The sequence below is a fragment of the Rhineura floridana genome, chromosome 4 (assembly GCF_030035675.1).
Source record: "Rhineura floridana isolate rRhiFlo1 chromosome 4, rRhiFlo1.hap2, whole genome shotgun sequence".
NCBI lineage: Eukaryota > Metazoa > Chordata > Lepidosauria > Squamata > Rhineuridae > Rhineura > Rhineura floridana.
Genome location: NC_084483.1, coordinates 137,814,273 through 137,836,784, shown reverse-complemented (window position 1 = coordinate 137,836,784; position 22,512 = coordinate 137,814,273). Strand labels below are relative to the sequence as shown.

Here is a 22,512-nt window from a genome sequence, read left to right as displayed (position 1 = left end):
GAATATTCATAATAAATTCATAAAAACATTATTAAAACTAGACATCTAAAACCAAGCACTCAAATTTGTAATATACGTAACTGGTTTCCAAGACTGATATATATTCCATATATTGTAATTGTCATGTGGAAAATATTAAGAAAAAATATTTATACATTTTGGTGGTTCACAAACATAATGCTAGATTTAAAAACATTTTGAAGTTTGGTTTTAAGTTTCCCATGTGGCATTTTGACACGCAGGGTTCACATTACTTTATCAAAATGAGAATTTAAAGGAATTCCAAAAGCTGAGATTTTAATAAAGATAACCAATACTGCCACACTTGTAATAAAATCCAAAAGAAAATGGTGGCAAGACTATATTAAATTCCAATTAAAGGTGAAGACATAGCTGCTCACCCCTTCTGCTTTCTCCTCTGTGTTGGCCAGCATTTCCTGGAGGGCTCGCACTGACAAGGACTGTTCCAGCACAAAAGTACAGATGGAGAGATCCGGAGGAACATTCTAAACAAAAAAAGGTTATGAAGAAAGCATTGAGTGAAGCACTGTCTATGTTGACAGATCATCCCTTACTTACAATGCAATCCTTGCTGAGCAATCCAAACTATGGGAAACCAGTGCAATGTATGCTAGGGTAAATTATGCTGGTGTTCCAAACTCCATTCAGGAGTGGGACTACTGCCGGCTGAGATATCCCAAATCTGGCAGAGGGAAAACAAGCCTTTCAAATAGAGTTTGACTTGTATCACCCTTTTAGCAAGTATAATGTCTGCTGGGTAGCTAAGTCACATGACCAAGCTAAATGGAGTTTGGAATAGGAGTCTCACCACCCCTTCCCCCCCCCAATGCTCCTTTTTCTGGACTTATCCTGGCCTCATTTCAGCTGCTTTTGGCTGAGCCAGAATGGAGGATTTACTCCAGTGTCTCTCCAGCTGAGCCAGGATGAGGGACATCAGCTATTATAGCCTGGGCTCAGCTGGAGATCCACCTAATCCAATCTTAGGTTTGGATTGCTCCTTAAGTGTATTAACAGATAAATAACTTCTTCTGGGTTCAAAGGGACTTCCTATCTAGAGTCTAGTAAGTATGTACAGCCTGAATTAACCCAAAGAGCCATTCAAAGAAGGGGGGGGACATGAGAACTAAATTTACTCAAATTATTTTGGGAAATTCACATTAATTAAATGAATTAGGGCACATATGGGGAACCTTTGGCCCTTCAGATGTTGCTGAACTACAAACCCCAATGCCCAGGGATGATGGTAGTTGCAATTCAGCAACATCTCTGGACAGCCAAAGATTCACACCTGAATCAGAGTAAAGATGGGGTGGCTAGTGGCTACAACATTACTATCAGGAATGTATGTATGCATATAGACAAGATAGGGACCCTATTCAAAGAGCAACACAAAAAGTAAAGGAACCAAAATCTCACTTCTCAAGAGAAAGCAGACAATCACATTCAGTATTTTAAAGGTAAATTCGACTGGCAGGAGAAGTTGCGACTGCATTTGACAATAGAATTGCAAAGTCAAATATAATTGTTTTCTGTTTACAGCAGTGTTCCCACAGTGTCTAATGCACACTAGCTACTTTTGAATGTACCATTAAACTATAGTTTATCATTATGGGAACAAGATTGTGTGAGCCTCAGGCTCATGTGCACCCTTTCCTCTTCAACCATAGCCATGAGATTAGAAACATTCTGTGCCTGGGACAAGGAAAGCTCCTCCAAGTGGCTTTTTCTTCCACAAGGAAAATATATGGGTACCCACACAAGCTGCACAACCAGAACCCCACCCTAAATACTCTTAGATACCCCTCTCATCTGTCTCAAACTGGAAGCATGGTATTTCAGCTTAAGTGCCCACGTCTTTCAAGAAACAAGGGCTCATAACTGGGCAAATCTGTGTTAACCCCAAGATGGACAGTAAATGTTCACATTGGTTTGTTGGTAGGATGATAATTGTTAACTTGTTATAAGGTCTGCTAGGGTGTCTATGTACACATACAAATTAACCTGTATCTTACATGCATGTTCATGCAACCATAACTTTGAGTATCTTTATTAGAAACAAAAGTGCGACAGAGGTTATTGCAATGGACACAACTCCTTTAAAAGTGTAAATATTATCTTGCTTATTTATGACAATTAGCAAGAACCACACAAATTACTATGATTAAAATATTTATTTACACACAATAGCAACCAGCAAGAACAATGGCTTTGTGGCTTGAAGCTCTGGCACAGAAATATAAAATAGCAAGTAGCTGATATAGTTCTAACTCATGTTCAGTGTCATTGTATTGAGTCTCCTGTACACCACTTACAGATGATTGTGATTAAGTGGTACATAAATTGTTGAAATAAAAAACATAATATTTAGTTGTCCTGAGGGAATGGCCATCCTCTGGGGATGGGAGAAGGGGGGGCATGATCCATAATCCCCAGATTCCCAGTTTTCATTTACAAACACAGAGTAAGTTTCTAGCATCTGTAGAACCTGTGATCTGAAGCAAAATGTGCAGGCACTGCTCTCACCTTTCAGAGGGTTTTTTTCAGATCAATATAAGAAGTCACAGCAATGGCTGACATTTAGTAAAGCATATCTAGAGTGAAAGACCCATTATCGAAACTTGTGGTTTGGCTTTAAGCCTTTTCTGACTGGGGAGTAATGTGTCAACTCATAATCAAAAGGCAAAGACAGGAGCTCATGATTTTTTCTTATTTCACACAAAAAAGTGATTTTCTTCTGAATTGTAAACATTTAAAACACAGCTGTGTTAAAGCCAATGCAGATCAAGTCCATCATTATTATACCCAAATTGCAAGGGGCAGGATTGTAGCTGAAACAGTGTGGGTTATGTCACTTCTGCAAATAGCCCAGTGTTGACATACCCATTTTGCTGAAGGGAGGGGGGAGGTAACATATGACAACTATAAGATGTTATGCTATACTTATAGTGTAGAAATAGTTTTTGTGTTGTAATATTTGCTATCTGTGACTTTTTCTATTATGGTTGTATTATTTTGCTTGATATTGTTTTTAAATTGTTTGCTTTTGCTGCAAGCTATTTCAATTATTGTGTTCTTGCTTCCTTTTTGTAAGTCGCTTTCAGTTCTATTGTTGAAAAAAAGCTACTAATAAATACTAGTAATAAATAAAAAAACTGCAAAAGAGTAGTCCAGCATCATTAAGTTTTGTTTTGCTTTTTTAAGGAAATGCATTGGGGAGGGGAATATGAAATTGATTGTACCAGTAGTGCAGTTAATGGCTGGTGGCGGTGAAAAAAGTCAGAGAAAGAACTGAGAGTTTTAGTGGTGGAACCCACAGAGGAACAGCAGATCTACTAATTGAAAAATCAATGGCAGGGTAGATCTGGAATAGAAGTTTCTCAGAGTGCAGGTTTACCCAGGACTCACAACCATTTACAGTGCAACCCAACACATGTCTAATCAAAAGTAAGCTCCACTGGGTTCAATGGGACTTACTCCCAGGTAAATGTGTATTGCATTGCAGCCTTAGTCACCAGATCTACCAGATCTGTTTTCTGATGCTAGCAATGTAGGCTTATTTATTTATTTGGAGTATTTACTCCACACACACCCCAGGAAAAAATTGTGTGGACACTCGTGCCTGAGGGAGGGCGAGTAATGAGAAGAGGCTTCCTGAGATTCAGTATGGCCTGTGTGGGTCCTAGCAGGAGCCAGACACAAATTCTGTGGTGGGAAAATACTGCTGTAAGAAGCATGAAAACAGGCAGAGAAAGCAAAAGTAGGGATCCAGCTAACCTGAAGACAAGGTCCTCCTCCTGCAGGCATCCACACATTTGGAGCAACCTGAAGAAGATTGGTATCAAACATGAAGAAGAGGTGGGGAAGGCAAAAAAAAGTGTGGACTGAGAAATGCACGATTATAGGAAAGAAATTTCCTGATAGCTCTAACACAAAGGGTGATCTTATTAACTACAGGCTGGGTGAAACTGACATTAAAGTAGAAAGGACACAGGTAGTGTGCTGTCAGTAGATATAAAAATACAATTTTCCTGCCAGAGAGTAGCATGGTGGTCACAGGAGGTCTCTGGCCAATCGGAACTTGTAGCTAGGTAACTGAGAAGTTCCTTACGGGGAGAGAAAAGGTTTCCCAGGAAATGTAAATTTAGACTCAGTCCAATTACCAGTAGAAGGTGCTTGCTGGAGGATTCTTTATTGTTAATTAATTCTAGGGTTGCAAGTAACAACTGCATAGGGGTGCATATTTGCATTAGATATGAGAAAAATTCTGGGAATTAGATTTTTGCACTTATATTAACCAGAAGTGCATTGCACACATCTTCCCTTGTGGAAAAATTCCCTGTACAACATCTTCTATAAAGAGAACATAATAACATAAGAATAGCCTGCTGGATCAGGCCAGTGGCCCATCTAACCAAGCATCCTGTTCTTACACTGGCCAACCAGATGTCCATGGGAAGCCCACAAGCAGGACCTGAGAGCAACAGCACACTCCCCTTCTGTGGCTTACAGCAACTGGTTTTCAGAAACATACTGCCTCAGACTATGGAGGCAGAGCATAGCCATCATAGCTAATAGCCATTAATAGCCTTATCCTCCATGAATTTGTCTAATTTTCTTTTAAAGCCATCAAGTTCACGGCCATCACTGCCTCTTGTGGGGGCAAATTCCGCACTTTAACTATGTGCTGCATGAGGAAGTATTTTCTTTTCTCTGTCCTGAATCTTGCAACATTCAGCTTCATTGAATGTCCACCAGCTCTAGTGTTATAAGAGAGGAAGAAAAACTTTTCTCTATCTACTTTTTCCATGCCATGCATAATTTTATACACTTCTGTCATGTCGCCTCTGACTCACCTTTCCTCTAAACTAAAAAGCCGAAAATGTTGCAACTTTTCCTCACAGGGGAGTCACTCCATCCCCTTGATCATTCTGGTTGCCCTTTTCTGAACTTTTTCCAACTCTATAATATCCTTTTTGAGGTGAGGCAACTAGAACTGTACACAGTATTCCAAATATGGCCACACCACAGACTTATACAATAGCATTATAATATCAGCAGCTTTATTTTCAGTACCTTTCATAATGATCCCTAACATGGAATTTATCTTTTTCACAGCTGCTGCACACAGGGAGGACATGTTCATTGAGCTAACCACTATGATCCCAACGTCTTGTTCCTGGTCAGTTACTGCCAGTTCAGACCCCATGAGCATATATGTCAAATTAAGATTTTTGGTTCCAATATGCAACATTTTACACTTGTTTACATTGAATTGCATTTGCCATTTTACCACCCATTCACTCAGTTTGGAGAGATCCTTTTGGAGCTCTTCGCAATCCCTTTTTGTTTTAACAACCCTGAACAATTTAGTATCATCAGCAAACCTGGCCATCTCACTGCTCACCTCTAACACTAGAACGTTTATGAACTAGTTAAAAAGCACAGGTCCCAATACTGAAGTGGGGGACTCCACTTTCTACAACCCTCCATTGGGAGAACTGTCCATTTATTCCTACTCTCTGCTTACGGCTACTTAACCAATTTCTGATCCACAAGAGGACCTTGTGATGTTCCTATATTAATGTATATATGGTAAGTGTTGGTTGTTTAGAAGATACATGGTAAGTGGAGTGAAAGAGGAGGGGGAGTGAATGGGCAGTAGAATGCTAGATGATTGGCTGAATGTTTAAAATGGCTGAACGTATAAAAGGAAGAGAGTGGAATCTGGGAGGTGGTGGTGGTGGATGAGGTGAACTGAGTGGGTTGCTTGGTGGGGTTTAGAGAGTTGTTTGCCAGGAGAGAGTGGAGAAGGAGGGGGGTGGAGTTCGGATTAGTATTGAGTAAAACCATATGCTTATGTGCCTTAAGAAGAAATCTTGTTAATCTTGTTAGCTTTGTTATCTTTAATAAATACTTAATTTGGTTTACCAAAGGCCTGATCCTTGGCTGGGGTTTCACAGACCAGAAGGGAGGGTAAGGTAATGACCAAGGCTGAAGGGAAACTGTAACAAATGGTGGCAGCGGTGAAGAGAATAACAATACCAGTATTCAGAGTCTCTGGAAATACTAGTATTAGGACGTGACTGGTGGTTGCCTAGCAGGGGGATCTGTTGAGATCTGTGCTAGAGCGGGGAGAGAAACAATAAAAAAGGACAGTCCGGACTCGTGGAGTCCCTGGTGGTGCCTAGTGACAGGCAGTAGCCACGCACAGGTAGGAACCTGACAGGGAGAGCCAGGGAAGGGCGTCACAGACCTCTCCTCTTATTCCACAACTGCTAAGCCTACTCAGGATTCTTTGGTGAGGTATCTTGTCAAAAGCTTTTTGAAAGTCTAAGAACAACTATGTCCACTGGATCACCTCTATCTAAGTTAGTGAGGCAGGACCTTCCCTTGCAGAAGCCATACTGGCTCTGCATCAGCAAGGCTTGTTCTTTTACATGCTTAGTTAATTTGTCTTTAAGAATACTTTCTGCCAGTTTTCCCAGGACAGATATTAAGCCAACTTGTCTGTAATTTCCAGGATCCCCCCTGGATCCCTTTTTAAAGATGGGCATTACATTGGCCAAGTATGGATGTGGATCCGAGAGACAAGCTACATATTTTTGTTAGAAGATCAGCAATTACACATTTGAGTTCTTTAAGAACTCTTGGGTGGATGCCATCTGGACCCAGTGATTTGTCAGTTTTTATTTTGTCTATTAAGCCTAGAACTTCCTCTCTCGTCACCACTATTTGCCTCAGTTCCTCAGACTCCTTTCCTGCAAATGTTAGTTCAGGTTCAGGGATCAGCCCTATATCTTCCACTGTGATGCAAAAAATTCATTTAGCTTTTCCGCAGTCTCCTTATCCTCCTTTAGCACACCTTCAACTCCCTTGTCATCCTAGAGTCCAATCGCCTTCCTAGACATGCTTTGAATGTATTTAAAGAATATTTTGTTGTTGGTTTTTATGTTCTTAGCAATGTGCTCCTCAAATTCTTCTTTAACATCCCTTATTGTCTTCTTGCATTTCTTTTGCCAGAGTTTGAGTTCCTTTTTATTTTCTTCATTCAGATAATAAATTCAGAAGCTTTCTTGCTTCTTAGACTCTTCTCGTTAACCACGCTGGCATCCTTTTGGCCCTAGTGGTATCTTTCCTGATGTGCGATATACACTCCAGTTGAGCTTCTATTAATGTGTTTTAAACAACTCCTAAGTATTTTGGAATGATGTGACCCTCTGGACTTTGTCTTTCCACTTTCTTTTTACCAATTCCCTCATTTTTGGGAAGTTTCCTCTTTTGAAGTCAAATGTGACTATGTTGTATTTTCTTGGCAAATGGCCATTTACATGTATGTTTAATTTAATAGCACTATGGTCACTGTTCCCAATCAGTTTAACAATACTTACATCTTGCACCAGGGCTTGCGTGCCACTTAAGATTAAACCCAGGGTCACCGCCCATCTTGTTGGTACCATGACCAACTGTTCTAGGACACAGTCATTTAGGGTATCTAGAAATTTTGCTTCTTTGTTGTAACTGGAACACATATGTAGCAAGTCTATGTCAGGGTAGTTGAAGTCACCCATTACTACAACATTTCCTAGTTTGGATGTTTCCTCGATTTCATTTCTCATCTCAAGATCTCTCTGATTATTTTGATCAGGGGGACGATAGAAAATCCCCAGTACTAGGTCACTCTTGGGGTGCGGTATCATCACCCACAACGATTCTGTGAGGAGTCTGTGGCAAAATGTTTGGTAGGAACGACTAGAGCTTCCCTAATGGGGGAATATTTAGCTTGAACTAAAGTAGCTTTCCCTTTAGTTCTTTGAACTAGCACCTTGCGCACTTTTCAGAACAAAGTAGAAATAGACATATAATCCCATGGCATGTACAGAGTTCCAGTTGAACCAAGCTTCTCAGTAACACACTGAGCACATTAATTTACAACTCATGTATTCCAAGGGCATAAAAACAGAAGTATAAGGTCTTCGAGGTAGGGTTATAAAATAAACCCAGGTAAGTACCGGATTGAATCCCCTGAACTAAGGAGATTGATTCTGATATCTGTGATGGCTTACCTGTCCCCAATACCTACACCAATTATTTCTTTTTGAAACCCTACAATAGTATGTCTCATAACCTGTGCAGAATTTATTAATTAGCGAAAATAGCATAATGATTATGAAATGCGAGCAAGGAAATCTACAGGTAAAACATCTTTATCACAAACTCACTAAGCAGCTTTGGATGAACTACTAATTCTCAGTTGGTATCTTCAAGTATATAAATCATTTTTACCCAAAAAACCCAACACACAATATATATAGCTTATACCAAGGCTGACCAAAATATGTCAACAGCTGTGTACAATTAAAAATGATTAGAATGTGGGACTTTCCTAAGACAATGATTCACTCATGGTAGAATCAAAATTAAAAATGGAACTGTCCTTTGTAAATAAAGGCAATTGGAAGACATGCAGAATGGTAATAGGGGACGATTATGGACATAGGAAAAAGAGATAAAGGTGGCTGAGAGCATAGGAGATTATGTAGGACAAAGGGAGCAAATCTTCTGTGGCATAATTATCATAGGGGAGTAGAGCAGCAATGAAGAAACGATTCATAAACGTGCCAATTTACAAGTGAGACATAAGCATTTTGAACCTGGTTTTCTGACTAGCATCTGTCTGGACATGAAGTAGACATATAAAGCACTACTGTGAATGAAAGGTTAATGAAAGAGGAAACAACACTTAAAAGCCAATAAAATGACCAACCTACCAGATGTCTATACAACCTTCACTGTGTTATATTTCTAGTCTTTACCATCTCTGGGATTCCAGATAGTTAACAAATATATATAAACTGTCCTGTCAAAATCAAACTATACAAGACTACAATAAAATTCTGTTTCAGTAATTGCTTTATCCTATCAACTGAAGCTCATCTCAGTTATTTTTAGAAGAGCTTTTAAGATGCGCAGTGAAGATGATCAAGCTCAAACTGTGGCTTAATGTTTCCCTATAGTACACAAAGCCTAAGATCCAAGATTCCTAGATCCAAAAGATTCAGAAGAGTATGCAATATACACAAGCAAGCTTCTAAAACTGTAATCAATATGCAGTCAACCCAGCACTTCTGCTCTAAAGTTTCATAATTCATATGTTTTAGTCATGACCTTTTTTGTCACACTGAATCACTTCATATTCAGCAATGTTATTACAAATATATACTGTATATGTTTAAAAAAGGATTCAGAATTAAGGTATGTCTATACACATTGCATTATTTTGCTTTTGGAAATGGCCCACTTCCCTTGAGTGAGAAATCATACATCAATATGTTCCTGATAAGAGAATAAACCTTATTTGTCTCTGTTAACTCTGGTTCAGAAAGGGATCTGGCAGATTTCCTTCTGCTATATAGAACAGAGTGAGGCATTTTTGTCTGCCCACTCACAGTTCACAGATTCATTTTCAGGAACTCTGAGATTCTGAAATTTAACTATCCTTTTGAAATCAAAACTAGGACCTGCAACTCACTTCTCACATGAATGACAGCAACACAGATTGTTGCTTTATGTTCCTTATCAGTCTTTTTCTGTTTCAAAATTATTTGATGTTTGTTTTATAGATATTGGGTATTCGTCATATTTATCTAATATTTATAATTTGAAGGAGATAAAGACATTGTTAAGCAGACTAAACCAGCCCGCATGTCATCAGCACTGAATGATATTCTCACTATTTTGAATAATGAATGCATTATGAAGTGTCCATAGACAATGACTGCATGTCTTCACTGTTTTCTTATATTTGTAAACGCATATTCCTCACATACCCACACCTCTCCTTTTCCTAATTCCAACTTTTTTTTCTTAGTCTTGCTCTTAATTTCACAATTTAGATTTGATAAACCTTTTATTGAATATTATTGATCATTTTTGTGCTTTTCTGTTTCTCTATTACCGTATTTTATTGACTGAAGGAATATTTTAAATATAGTAGGGCCTCGCTTTAGCGCGCTTCGTTAATGCGGCGGTCTCAGTTAGAAGCAATTAGACTAAAGCTCCACTCATACGGCACTTGTTCTGCTTTTATGGCAGTTTTCGGGCATTGCACGCCATTCTATTCAATGAGTTCCGCCGTAACCCGCCGTATGAGTGGGGCCCTACTGTAATATCAAATATAAAACACTGGGGGAAAACAAGTTAGCTTATTTAGGGTGCATTCCTTTGGTTGCTTGGACACAAATATTTGAATGATATTTTCACAGACATTATAGTTCTTACAACACATTTCATTTAACCCCTTTCCTTCTATATTAGAAAATACTTCTCTCCCCCAGAAGCTTTGGCTTAACTGTAGGCAAATTGTTTATAAATGCTGAACTGATTTTGCTTGTGATACTAAGTGCTTCATACTTGAAAGGGATCATTGCACTAAGTACAGAAGAAGCCTCAATCAGCTAGATGATAAAACAATCCAAATGACCTATTATAGTAATCTGAAGTAGTTTAAGGAAACTGTAATTACATATATGCACAACAGCCAGAAGGAAATTATGGACTTGTTTATGGTTTAATGCAAAAATAGGCCAGTTCTGGTGGCATGTCAGTGCAATTTTTATCTTATTTTTCACACCAAGCAAAAAACTTTTTTTTATTTCCTAAGGGGATCTAATGCTTTATGTATTTAATGTTGAATTGTTAAAACCGTATATATCTTGAGTGTAATACTGTTTTTAATGGGAATATTTGCTAATTTGTGTGTGTGTGTGTGTGTGTGTGTGTTTTATTGATTTTATTTGAACTTATGCAAGATCCTCTGAGAGCCTGGTCAGCTAAAGGGTAGGATAAAAATCTTGATGAATGAATGGTGCATGGCGAGAGGGAACTCCTCACACGAATTAGAAAGATGCCCTACTTTGGATACATAAAAACACCACTGGTGACATCACAATACTTATTTCATCTATTCCAACTCCCTCCACTACTAGACAGCTAAAAAAAATAGCTAAGGACAACATTCCAGAAGCAGAAGTAATTTATTATTATTATTGAGTCTTTTGATAGGCCACATCCATGTGGTGATATCAGGTCATAATTTAGCTGCATCTTTTCTAGTGCTTTGTACATCATCAAATGTCTTGAAGCAGTGAAATAGACAGTGGTCATGTAGAAACCCCAAAGTTGTATAACCCTACCATGACTGATCCATACAGTATTTTCTCCCTGCTATTTTCTGAGAAATTAGCAATAAAAAAAAGATTGACCTTTGAAAAGTTAGTGTTCTTTCTTTCTGGGGCCTTATATGAATTCCATTGCTGTACGATTTCTTGCTGATACGTTCTGGTTTTTTTGATGTTTTATTTAGATAATATTATTTTATGGGTGTTTTATTTATTTTAATTTGCTAAATACTTTTGAGATTGATATGAAAAAGAGGTATATAAATACTATTAAATAAATAAAATATATATTTATTTACACTATGTCTACATATATTTCCGAGATTTAGATTCAACAATTCCAAATGGATTTCTTGAACTTATCTGTGTCTCACTAACTTGAAGGGTGTTAAACCAGAATCTGGAGGAATACCCAGGGTTATATCCAATGAACTACCCCCCTTCCAAACTACTCCAGAAGACAGGGGGAAACCCAGAACAGATCTGGAACGTACAGAAGGTACACAGAGAAAAAGAGTGAGGGGAAGGTGAGATCAGAAGTCATTCCACTCACATAATGACTTCATTGGATACAATTCCTAGGTTCAATTCCTGACTTAGGATTCACTAATCACCTCTGTCTCAACTCTCCATCTAAAAGATGGGGATAATCAAGACAAGCTTATGCTGTTTTGATACCCTAGATGAAAGTTAATTTAGCTATGGTCCTCGCTGCCCCACATCTTATATATGGAAGGAAAGGAGAATTTTGTTACCGTTTCTTAACTGTAGCATCTTTTGCCTATTCATGCTGTGTCAAATGCAATGCTCCATCAATTCCTTATTCAAATAAAAAATTCCTTCCCATTGAAATCCAGTATGTATTAATGTTTATATTAGCACAAAATGTCATACTTGTCATAGCCAGCTCTCCAGAGCTGGTAACTAGCTTTGCCTCCAACAACTTGCTAATAAGTACAAGCTGCAATCAAAATATTTATTACTAATTAGCCTACAAGGACTCCCAGAGCAGCTTACCATAGAATCAATACATACCAATAAAATAATTGGTTAAAAATAGAGCAGCTCAAAGCTGAGGTGAAACTGCATTAAAATCATAGTCTGAAAAAGCCTGGGAAATAAAAGGCTTCCACATGGCCCTGAAAGGAAAACAAGAGCTGGTGCCACTCAAACCTCCCTGGGGAAAGATCTCCAGGGACAGGAGACCTCAAATGAAAAGGCTATGCCTCCAGTCATTGCCTTCCTCACCTCTAATGGCTTATTTTTAAGTAGCCCAGAAAGGGTCATTGCATTTAATGAAGAAAAAAAGCCTATTCAGCAATATTCTTTACATAGCATTCACAATATTTTTTCCAAAAAACCGTAAATGCTATTGGTTTGCATATAGGACCCCTTTTGCTTATTATGGAGAGCCAGTGTGGTGTAGTGGTTAAGGTGTTGGACTACAACCTGGGAAACCAGGGTTTGAATCCCCACATAGCCATGAAACTCACTGGGTGACCTTGGGCCAGTCACTGCCTCTCAGCCGCATGAAAACCCTATTCATAGGGTCGCCATAAGTCGGAATCGACTTGAAGGCAGTACATACATACATACATACAAAGAGTCATAGGGCTCCCCCTTCCCGTCTGACCAGAAGGAGGAGTTCAGACTTCTAATCTTACTTCTGTTTAACCACAGCTTTTCTTGTTGTCTGGATCTGGAAATGAGGTTAATATTTAAAGAAATCAGTTTAAACAAGTCAGCTCCAGTAACTTTGAAGTTGGCTTGTTTTAAACTAACCATAGTTAACCACAATTTGACAGAACAAATCATGGTTAAGTGGATACTTCGAAAGCCCTCCCTGAAGCTGTGCAAGAGGAGAAAGAGGAGGAGCACAAGAGCCTGAGGCTCACTGTAGCTTGTTCCTGCTCGTGCACATCATACTAAACACAGACTTTATCTGTTGTCACTTTGCCCCAACACACATTTTTAAAGCACTGGGTGATATCACACAAAGTCATACTCAGAATAGACCAATTTAACAGAGGGACCTTAGGTCCAGCATCCTGTTCTCAAAGCAGCCAACCAGATGCCAATGGGAAGCCTGTAAGCAGGACCTGAGTGCAACAACATTCTCCCCACTTGAGATTCCCAGCAACTACTAATCAGAGGCATACTGCTTCCAATAGTGGAGATAGAACACAGCCATCATAATGGTTGGTAGCCAGAAGTAGCCCTATCCTACATGAATTTGTCTAATCCTCTTTGAAAGCCATCCAAATTGGCTATTGCCAGAAAATTCAGCTTCACTGGATGTCCCTGAGTTCTAGTATTACGAGAGAGGGAGAAATATTTCATTCCATCCATCTTCTCTACACTATGCAACCTTTCCCAGCTCTACAATACCCTTTTTGAGATGATGTGACCAGAACTGTACACTGTATTCCAAGAATGATCACACAGTACTGTGATATTAGCAGTTTTCTTTTTATTTATTTATTTATTTATTACATTTCTATCCCGCCTTCCTTTTCATGATTGAAACCCCAGGTGGCTTACATATGGTCCCCAGGCAGTCTCCCGTCCAGGCACTGACCAGACCTGACCCTCCTTAGCTTCAGCAGGGAGCTGGCCTCATGTGCCTTCAGACCATAGCCTGGTCAGTTCCTTTCCTAATGATCCCATGGAACATGCCTTACCTTTGCAGAGTCCATGCTGGTTTTGCTTCAGCAAGACTTGTTTTTTTATATGCTTGGCAATTCTAACTTTCACAATGCTTTCCACAATTTTTCCTGGAAGAGATATTAAGCTAACTGGCCTGTAATTTCTCAAATCCCTCCTGGATCTCATGTTAAAACTTGGTGCTACATTGGCCACTTTCCAGTCCTCAGGCATAGAGGCTGATCTTAGGGACAAATACATATTTTTGTTAGAAGACCAGCAATTTCACATTTGAGTTAAGAACTCTCAGGTGCATGCTGTCCAGACATGGTGATTTGTCAGTTTTTATTTTGTCAGTAAGGCCTAGAACTTTGTCACTATTATTTCCCTCACTTTTTCAGACTCTCTTCCTATGAAAGTTGGTTCAGGCACAGGGATCTATCCTATTTTTTTCACTATGAAGACAGATACAAAGAATCTGCTTCTCCACAATCTTCTTACCCTCCTTTAGCAGGAGGGTAACACTCCTTATCAATCAAAGGTTCAACAGCTCTGCTGGCTGATCTCTTATTACTCATTTAATCAAATATTTTGTTCTTGGTTTTTAAGTTTTTAACAATGTGCTCCTCAAATTCTTTTTTAATATCCCTTATTATCTGCTTGCATTTCTTTTGCCAAAGTTCATGTTTCTTTTTGTTCTCCTCATTTGGACAAAACTTCCATTTTCCAAAGGAGACCTTCTTGCATCTCTATAGCTTCTTTGATTCTGCTAGTTAACCATGCTGCCATCCCCATGGTCCTTTCTTGATCTGCAATATACATTTTAGCTGAGCTACTAATATTGTGATGACTCTGCAAGGCCATTTCTCAGACAGTGCAGTGACTATGGCTGTGTACACACATTTTATTCTAGAATTAATGAAAATTTATTAGTTATTTTTTCTACATAGTCCACGCACAGTCTCAATCAGCCTTTCCCAACTAGTGGGCCACCAGATGTTGTTGGACCACAATTCACATCTTTCCTGACCACTGGCAATGCTGGCTGAGGCTGATGGGAGTTGTGGTCCAACAACATCTGGTGGCCCACTAGTTGGGAAAGGCTGATCTAGATCTATTGCATATTTTTTGTCCCTGAAAAGCACTTCTTCAAAAACTGGTTTCATTCTGAAAATAAATTATATTGTATACTGATTCCATATTACCCTGCAGTGTGTCCATTTGAAAAGAGATGGAAACAGAAACAGGTGGTCCCAGCAACGGGGGTATATCCACACCTGTCCAATGGCACTGTGGGTGGCTGTATACCAACACTGTAATCACCATTTCCTTCTTCATTCACCTGAGGCATGTGCAGGGAGGAAATGGCATAGTTAACCAAATCATAGAGAGGGTTTTCAAATGCATATTAAGCAACCATACCCACATTGTGGATGGCAGGATCTAGAATCAATCTAGATTAAGAGTTGTGTCTTCAGCATTCGCCAGAAATTATACAATGAAGTTGCCAGACGCACTTTAGTGGGGAGGGACTTCCACAGCTTAGGGGCTGCCACAGAAAATGCCCTCTCCCAGCCCACCACCCCTCGAGCTTCCGAGGGTCGCAGAACTACCAAAAGGCTTCCCTCTGCTCATCTAAATATCTGAGAGGGTCTGTAGGGAAGGAGGTGGTGTTTCAGATATTTGGGACCTATGTCATTTAGGGCTTTAAACACTAATGTGCGCATCTTGAACTGGGCCCAGAAATGAACTGGCAACCAATGTAGCTGTTTTAAAACAGGGGATATATGAGTTTGAAAGGGAACCTCAGCCAGTAATCTGGCTGCTGCATTTAGGACCACCTTCAAGAGCAGCCCCATGTAGAGTACATTGCAATAATCCACTCTGAAAGTTATCAGAGCATGGAGCACTGCAGCCAAGACTTCTCTGTCCACAAGGGGCCAAAGCTGGAAAAAGGCACTCCTAGCCACTGAGGTCACCTGAACCTCCAGTGACAGTGTTGGTCCAAGCAGAGGACCTGCTCCTTCAAGGAAAGAGCAACCCCATCCAGAACAGGCATCTTCCCACCTCCTGCACATGAGAACTCTGGACACATAACACCTCTGTCATTTCAGGATTCAACCTCAGTTTATTGGCCCACATCCAGTCCATCACTGCGTCCAAGCACTGGTTCAACACCTCAGCTGCCTCTCCTGATTCAGAGGGAATAGAGAGACAGAGCTGGGTGTCATCTGCACATTGATGGCACCTCACCCCAAATCTCCTGATGACAGCTCCGTGGCTTCATATAAATGTTAAATAGATGTTATTGAGAATTATTATTCAGTTACAAGTGAACAGGACAGATGAATTCCTCAGGACCACTGCTATTATAATGAATAATTAATGATGCAATTAAATTTTTACTATGATGAATAATACATTCCAAATGATGACTGACTGAAAGTAAAACATTAGTCTGCACCATAGTGGAGATAATAAATTTAATTAAAGTTGTGTTAAAGGAATCTGTAGATAGGACATTTGACTGAAGGTCTTATATTCAAGATTCTTTTAATGTATTTCCTTTTTTCATCAAAATTTCAATTTTCATCCAAAGCTAAATGAATGATTAACAGTCCACAGAGAACTAGAACCATTAATTAACATAATTTAACAATTTTAAATGGTCAGAATTCATTGTATCCTTTATTAGCCTCAATTGTTTCCAATAGTGGAATCCAAAACATTGTTTTAGGGCAACCAAGGGCTTAAGTACAAAATGTTTTGAAAAGACTTTGAATGGCAGACTTCCATTTCATATCACATATTATGAAGATAGCCATTTGGAAAAACTTGATGTTTGGCATGTCTCTGCTGTATGGCTCTTAGATCTATTTTTACCTACAACACCAACTGTCACAAGAACATGCTTATTGACACGGAAGAGAGGACCTGCTATAGAGTCACTTGCTTTAAGTATTGCTTCTGAAGATTGGAGGAAGGTCCAGTGCCAGATGGCAGCCAGGTTAGGCCCTGGCCAAAGGTCCCTCCTTAGGGTGGGAGGGTGGAGCTCCCATTCTGTGATCGCCAGCAGCACTAGGTCCTGCAACCCAACCCTGTCACAGATCGTGTAGAGGGAGCTCCCAGGCATCCCCCCAATACAGTCAGTGTGGGCTTCAATAAGCCCACCTGCACATCCCACCTACCTGTCCCATCAGTGTGAATGCCATGTACGCTGTGCATGCATGCCTGCCATCACCCAAGATGGCAGTTGGGACTTCCCTAAGGGGCTGACATCCCTGCCGCCATCTTGGTTGATGGCAGGCACGAGCGCTATGTGTGCACATCATTCGCACAACAGAATTAGGTGGGGTAGACAAGCGGGCTTATTAGCCCTGCACTGCCAGTATGGGGGAGTTTGGGCTATGACACTCCAGGCCCGGGTTATGCTGGTGCCCAAGGGCCCAGTCATTTCTGGTGCCAGCCCTGATTAGAGGGTAAAGTCAGTCCCAATAAGACTGACAGTATTCAGAAAAGGAGTCATTCTTTCCTTCCTGTAGTCTATATAATATGATACTGTGGTCTTACTACACACAGTAAAGCTGCATAAATCCCACCAAGCTTAATGAGAATTATACTTTCTTGCTGATCTTTACTACTTGTACATTGGTACCACCTGACTTGCAATGGCTGCCCTACTAGCTATTAATATGATGTAAGATATTAGGGGAACAAAATATCAGTTGGACAAGATGTTAGTTATTTAACCTCATTCTCTACCCTGAACATCTTGCACTGGCAACGTTAATTTAGCATTCTCAAAAAAAGAGACAAACTAAATCAATGCCATCCATGCATTTGCTCCACACATCCATAAATATGATAACATGGGGTAAAATCCAACATCATGTGAGCAGATTTCCATTCATGCAATGGGAGTTGACCTTCCCCTCCTCCCCCTACAACCCTCAAAATCAGCTCTGGGGTGCAGAGCAGACTTTGGATCACACAGGAGAGCTGTAAGGTAGAGAAGAGGAAGGACAAGTTCTTCTGCATAAGCAGAAGTCCATTTGCTGGCAGGTGAACACAACTAATGTAATTTTCATTTTTTAACATTTATATAAAATAAAGGAATCTTATTAGACATAAATTAGAACTCATGCATAAATCCCAGGGATGGTATCCATCCTCAAAGTTTTCTGTGTGATAAAAGTGTTTAGTGTTTAGCTTTTCATTACATATTTTACGTTCCAAATTATTTTGCTATGTATCATAAAATGTATATCATATAACATATACATAATGTGCTGAAATGCAATTCATCTGCACCTGCTCTAACATTTATTCTGTATCACAAAAGGAAATATTTCAACAAGAAGAAAAGATCTGTTAGGTCAGTGATGTTTAACACAGCATTAGAACAAGACAGCTTATGGTACCTTAGAATTTGAAGTGGATTCCAAGAAGCAGAGCCTATTGCCAAAACCTTCTGCGGCAAGGCACAATTTCTGTTGTTCTTTGTGAACAGTAGCAGTGCACTGCAGAACCACTTCATCATCCTATCAAAGGATAGAGAGAGAAAAATGAACATTGTTATGGCTCTTATGATACAGAAACTTGGGATGCATTTCCAAATACATGATGAAGTCAAACATGAACAGCAAAAATGAATACCAGAGTAGCTTTTTCATTTCACTGAAAGTTTGAAAGATTCAGAAAGATTATCAGCAGTCATGTATTTTGTCTACACCTAAAACAAAAACAAATCCCCCAAAGTATTCCCCAAACCGAAGCACTTTGAAGCAATCATGTTGATAACTCTGCCCATCTCACATGCCTAAAGCTTCTTCTCTACAGGAAATAAAGACTGCTACACAAGCTGACATGTCTACAGACAATAATCAAGACTGCAGTGGTCGGTGGAAGGACTTTCTGAATAATCTAGCACGTCTGACTACCAAAGCAAAAGCAATCATTCAGCCATTTGCTACCATAAAGAGTGAACTTACTGTGACATAGAATGGCCTTCTTCTTTGCAGCACTAATCTGGTTATTCCACGTTCTCTATGGAACCATGCAATTGGTTTGGCTCATGAAAGTCACCAGGGAGTAGTTACAACCAAAGCTCTACTGAGGGAGAAAGTCTGCTTCCCTGGAATTGATGACCTTACTGAACAACTTGTAAAGTCTTGCACACTGTGGCATGCTGCAGTTTCACACAACTACTTTGCACCACTGTATGCTTCCCCCCTTCCTCCATCACCATCACCATGTATTGATTTCTGTGACCTCCCCAATGGATAGGGTTGCCATATTGCCCGGTTAGCCGGGTTTTACCCAGATTCTATGCATGCCACCGGGTGCCCAGCTAGCCCCTTAGGTGGCCCGGATTCTCAGCTTTAATTTTTTTAAAAAATTAAGTTTCTAGGTGGTCCGGTTCTCGAGATATGCATAAAAACGTCAGCCGCCCCCGACTGTTAAATCTTTCTTTAAACAGTACTGTATACAGTACTACAGCACTTTCTAGCTTTAACCCCGCCCGTTCAGCATTGCAGCCAATCAGAGAAGCCAGGATTGTTTCAGTTTCATTGACCTGAGGCAGTGTCTAGAAAACAAAATGGTGGTCCCCCCCCCGTTTATCTGAAAATCTCATAAATTGGGTAAGTATATACATCTCAGTTTTTTTTCCTCTTGTGTGCAGGAGTCAGATCTTGGGCAGTGTTTTGAAAACCTTCCCAATGCTTGCTTTTTGTAAAAGCAATGCTAATCCCATATGCCCAGAGTAAATCCCATTGAATTCAATAGGACTTACTTTTGAGTAGACATGGTTATGAATGTGCTGAAAATCAATGGGACTTTGGAGTGAATGTAAAAAAGAATTGTGTTTGTGTTCTAACTCTTTCTGCCCCCTTCTCCAGTCCTATTTTAAAGCAAGTAGGCAGGGCTTACTTAGGTATTACAGTTTTTATTCTGTAGGAAAGTAATACTGATTTTTTTTAAACTAATACTGATTTTTCTGCAATGACCAACTGGTTTGACAATAAACTATTATATGGGCTGTATGTATTTATACATCTGCAGTGTGTGCGTGTGTGTGTATGGAGTCTTTCCAACACCCCTGTGAGGTAGGGTTGAAAACCAAGGCAGCTCACAACAAGAAATAAAGCCATTTAAAATCCAATAACCATAAAAACAAGTATAAACAGTTGCAAAACAGCGTAAAGTGGCATGATTCATAATTTTGGGTTGTGTGAATGAAGTTGCTTATCACTTGAGGTTGCATTTCTGTCCCTGTTTGAGTAAGCCCCACTGAATACACTGGGACTTGCTTCTGAATAAATAAACCTAGGATTGCACTATAAATATCTTTACAGTTTGTGTAAGTAATAAATATATTTGATAGTCATGCTTATATAAATATTTCTTCATTTATCATATTTTTGGTTTTTGGTTAGGAATCCTGACTGGTTGTGAGATGCTTAGTTTTCTGCCTTACTCATAGGAATCTTGTTGTGGTTGGTATGGTATTACATTTAGGAAAGTGTTACTTCCTTCTGTGTTTTTTTTTCCTATTTGCGTTTCACTTATCTTTAACCTCACTCCGTTACAGCCACAGAAGCAACAGCAGCATATGCAAGATAATTAACTCCCATTAGTGATAAGAACAAGAATTTATAATTATTATTTCAATTAAAACAAGAGGCTTATCAATACTTTGAAGAGGACCAGATATTTATTTTCTTTCTGAGCCCAGGACTGGGTCTTTCATGATGCCCGGGGGGGGGAGCAGGAAAGTAGTCAATAAGACAGACATCCTGGCATTGGTAATCTAATTAGCAAGGTATGTGTGGGGTTGTTGCACACTTCCAGGCCCAGTTTCATTTTGAGTATGGAGGTGGAACCTGTGTAGATGTGGTTGATCAAAGGGAGAAGAAATTTTGAGTTAAGCAAAGCTCTGCTTTTATAAAACATAAGAAACATACAGATACTTTGAATGTCTGAGTGCCTGCACCAGTGGAATACTGGAGGAACTTGTAAAGCTTGCTGCAACAGTATTTAGAACTGAGCATGTGGTGTGAAAGACTCCTTTTCCTAACATTTTGGCTTCTTGTTTTTCTCCACCCACCACATCTTTGAAATATATCGTATATGGTTAACCATACTGCTGCCCTGACTTACTTTATGTTTGTTGCTATTTTGTGTTTTTATTATGTTTTTATATTGATTGTGTATTTTTATTGTTTTTATTATATTTGTAAGCTGTGCTGAGCTCTGTTTTTAACAGCAAAAGGGCAGGATATAAATTCTCTTAATCAATCAATAAATACTCCATAGTGTTGGAAACTAGAGTCTAGGCATTTAAGGCTGAAAATGTTGCTTTTAAAAAAAAGATTTCTCACATCTTTCCCCAGCTTTTGGTGGTAATTCCTAGGCACAAAAACAAAACAACTGGGCAATCCAAATATTAATATGCAGATATTTGCATAATATGCAAATAATATGCAGATATTTGCATAATATGCAAATACTTTACATAATATGCAAATTAACCTGCCCGGATTTGTGGAACTGGAATATGGCAACCCTACCAATGGAGGATATATTTTGGTTGTTTTTTATTACTATAGCCATTATCCAGAGGAAGAAATGGTGACCACTACTTTAGCAAATGCTGTCATCTCCAAATTAGATAAGATGATTTCATGTTATTGCATACCTGCTATTGTAAAAAGTGATGATGGATCACTTTTTCAAGGTCTGCAATTTGCTCAGTTTTCAAATTATCTTGGATTCAAGCTCTGAAAAATCACACATCATTGGCCACAAGTAAATGGTGAGGTTGAGAGATTTACAAGGACACTCAAGAAAGTCCCATGCAGAGGTACAGTAGAGGTAGCCAATATAAAACAAGAATTATTTCAATTTCTCTGCAGCTACCAAACCACCCCCCATTGTTCCACTGGCATGGCACCAGATACCTAAATCACTGACAGAGAGGTGTAAAAAAAATTGCCTTAAATTGATGTCCCATGCACCAACATAAGGCAAAGTTTACAATGAGTAAGTATACGGACAAATGCAGGTGAGCCACAGTAGTGTAATTCAAAGTGGGGGACATGATCCTTGTTAAGAACCTCCAGCCTCACAACAAACTCTCAATGCCTTTCTAGACTACTTCACAGCACTATTCAGATTCAAAGACCTGACAATGGTAATGACCTTGTACAAAGTGACAGTGACTTCCTGTACACCACTACTGCTGTATTGAATCCAACAACTCCATGCATTCTAGAGACAAAAGCCAATATTACCCAGTAAGGACCAGCCATCGTGCTCCAAGCTATTTGCAGGACTATGTTACATAAAGAAAATTATACTTGTGGATCATATACCACTTATCCAGTATTTATTTTATTCCTTTAATTGTGTAGTTTTTTTATAGTTTAGTTTTTTTCTTATATAGTTATGGAAGTGTTTTCAAGTGTTCTGGATTTTCAAATATGTCTGTGGTTTTATATGTAAGGGGAAAAGAGGGATGTAATATCTATGGCAGATCCATTCCTTGATCCAGACCAGGATTCCAGAATACTCTGGGCTAGACATAGAATAGTCCACCCTGGGACTTACGGAGAATTCTGGAAGGAACAACACCAATCTTTATGTAACTGTGAGCAAGGAAAGTACAGGA

General features: G+C 39.3%; 1 protein-coding gene across 1 annotated transcript in view; it reads right to left on the bottom strand.

The window, feature by feature from the left end:
- RYR2 (ryanodine receptor 2) overlaps positions 1 to 22,512 on the bottom strand; it is a 725,812-nt gene that overhangs the window by 593,630 nt on the left and 109,670 nt on the right. The window contains exons 2-3 of the mRNA XM_061624580.1: positions 18,263 to 18,382; positions 402 to 506 (exon numbers count right to left, since the gene is read on the bottom strand). Of these exons, the coding sequence (XP_061480564.1) occupies positions 402 to 506; positions 18,263 to 18,382 (225 nt within the window). The remainder of the gene's footprint in view (positions 1 to 401; positions 507 to 18,262; positions 18,383 to 22,512) is intronic.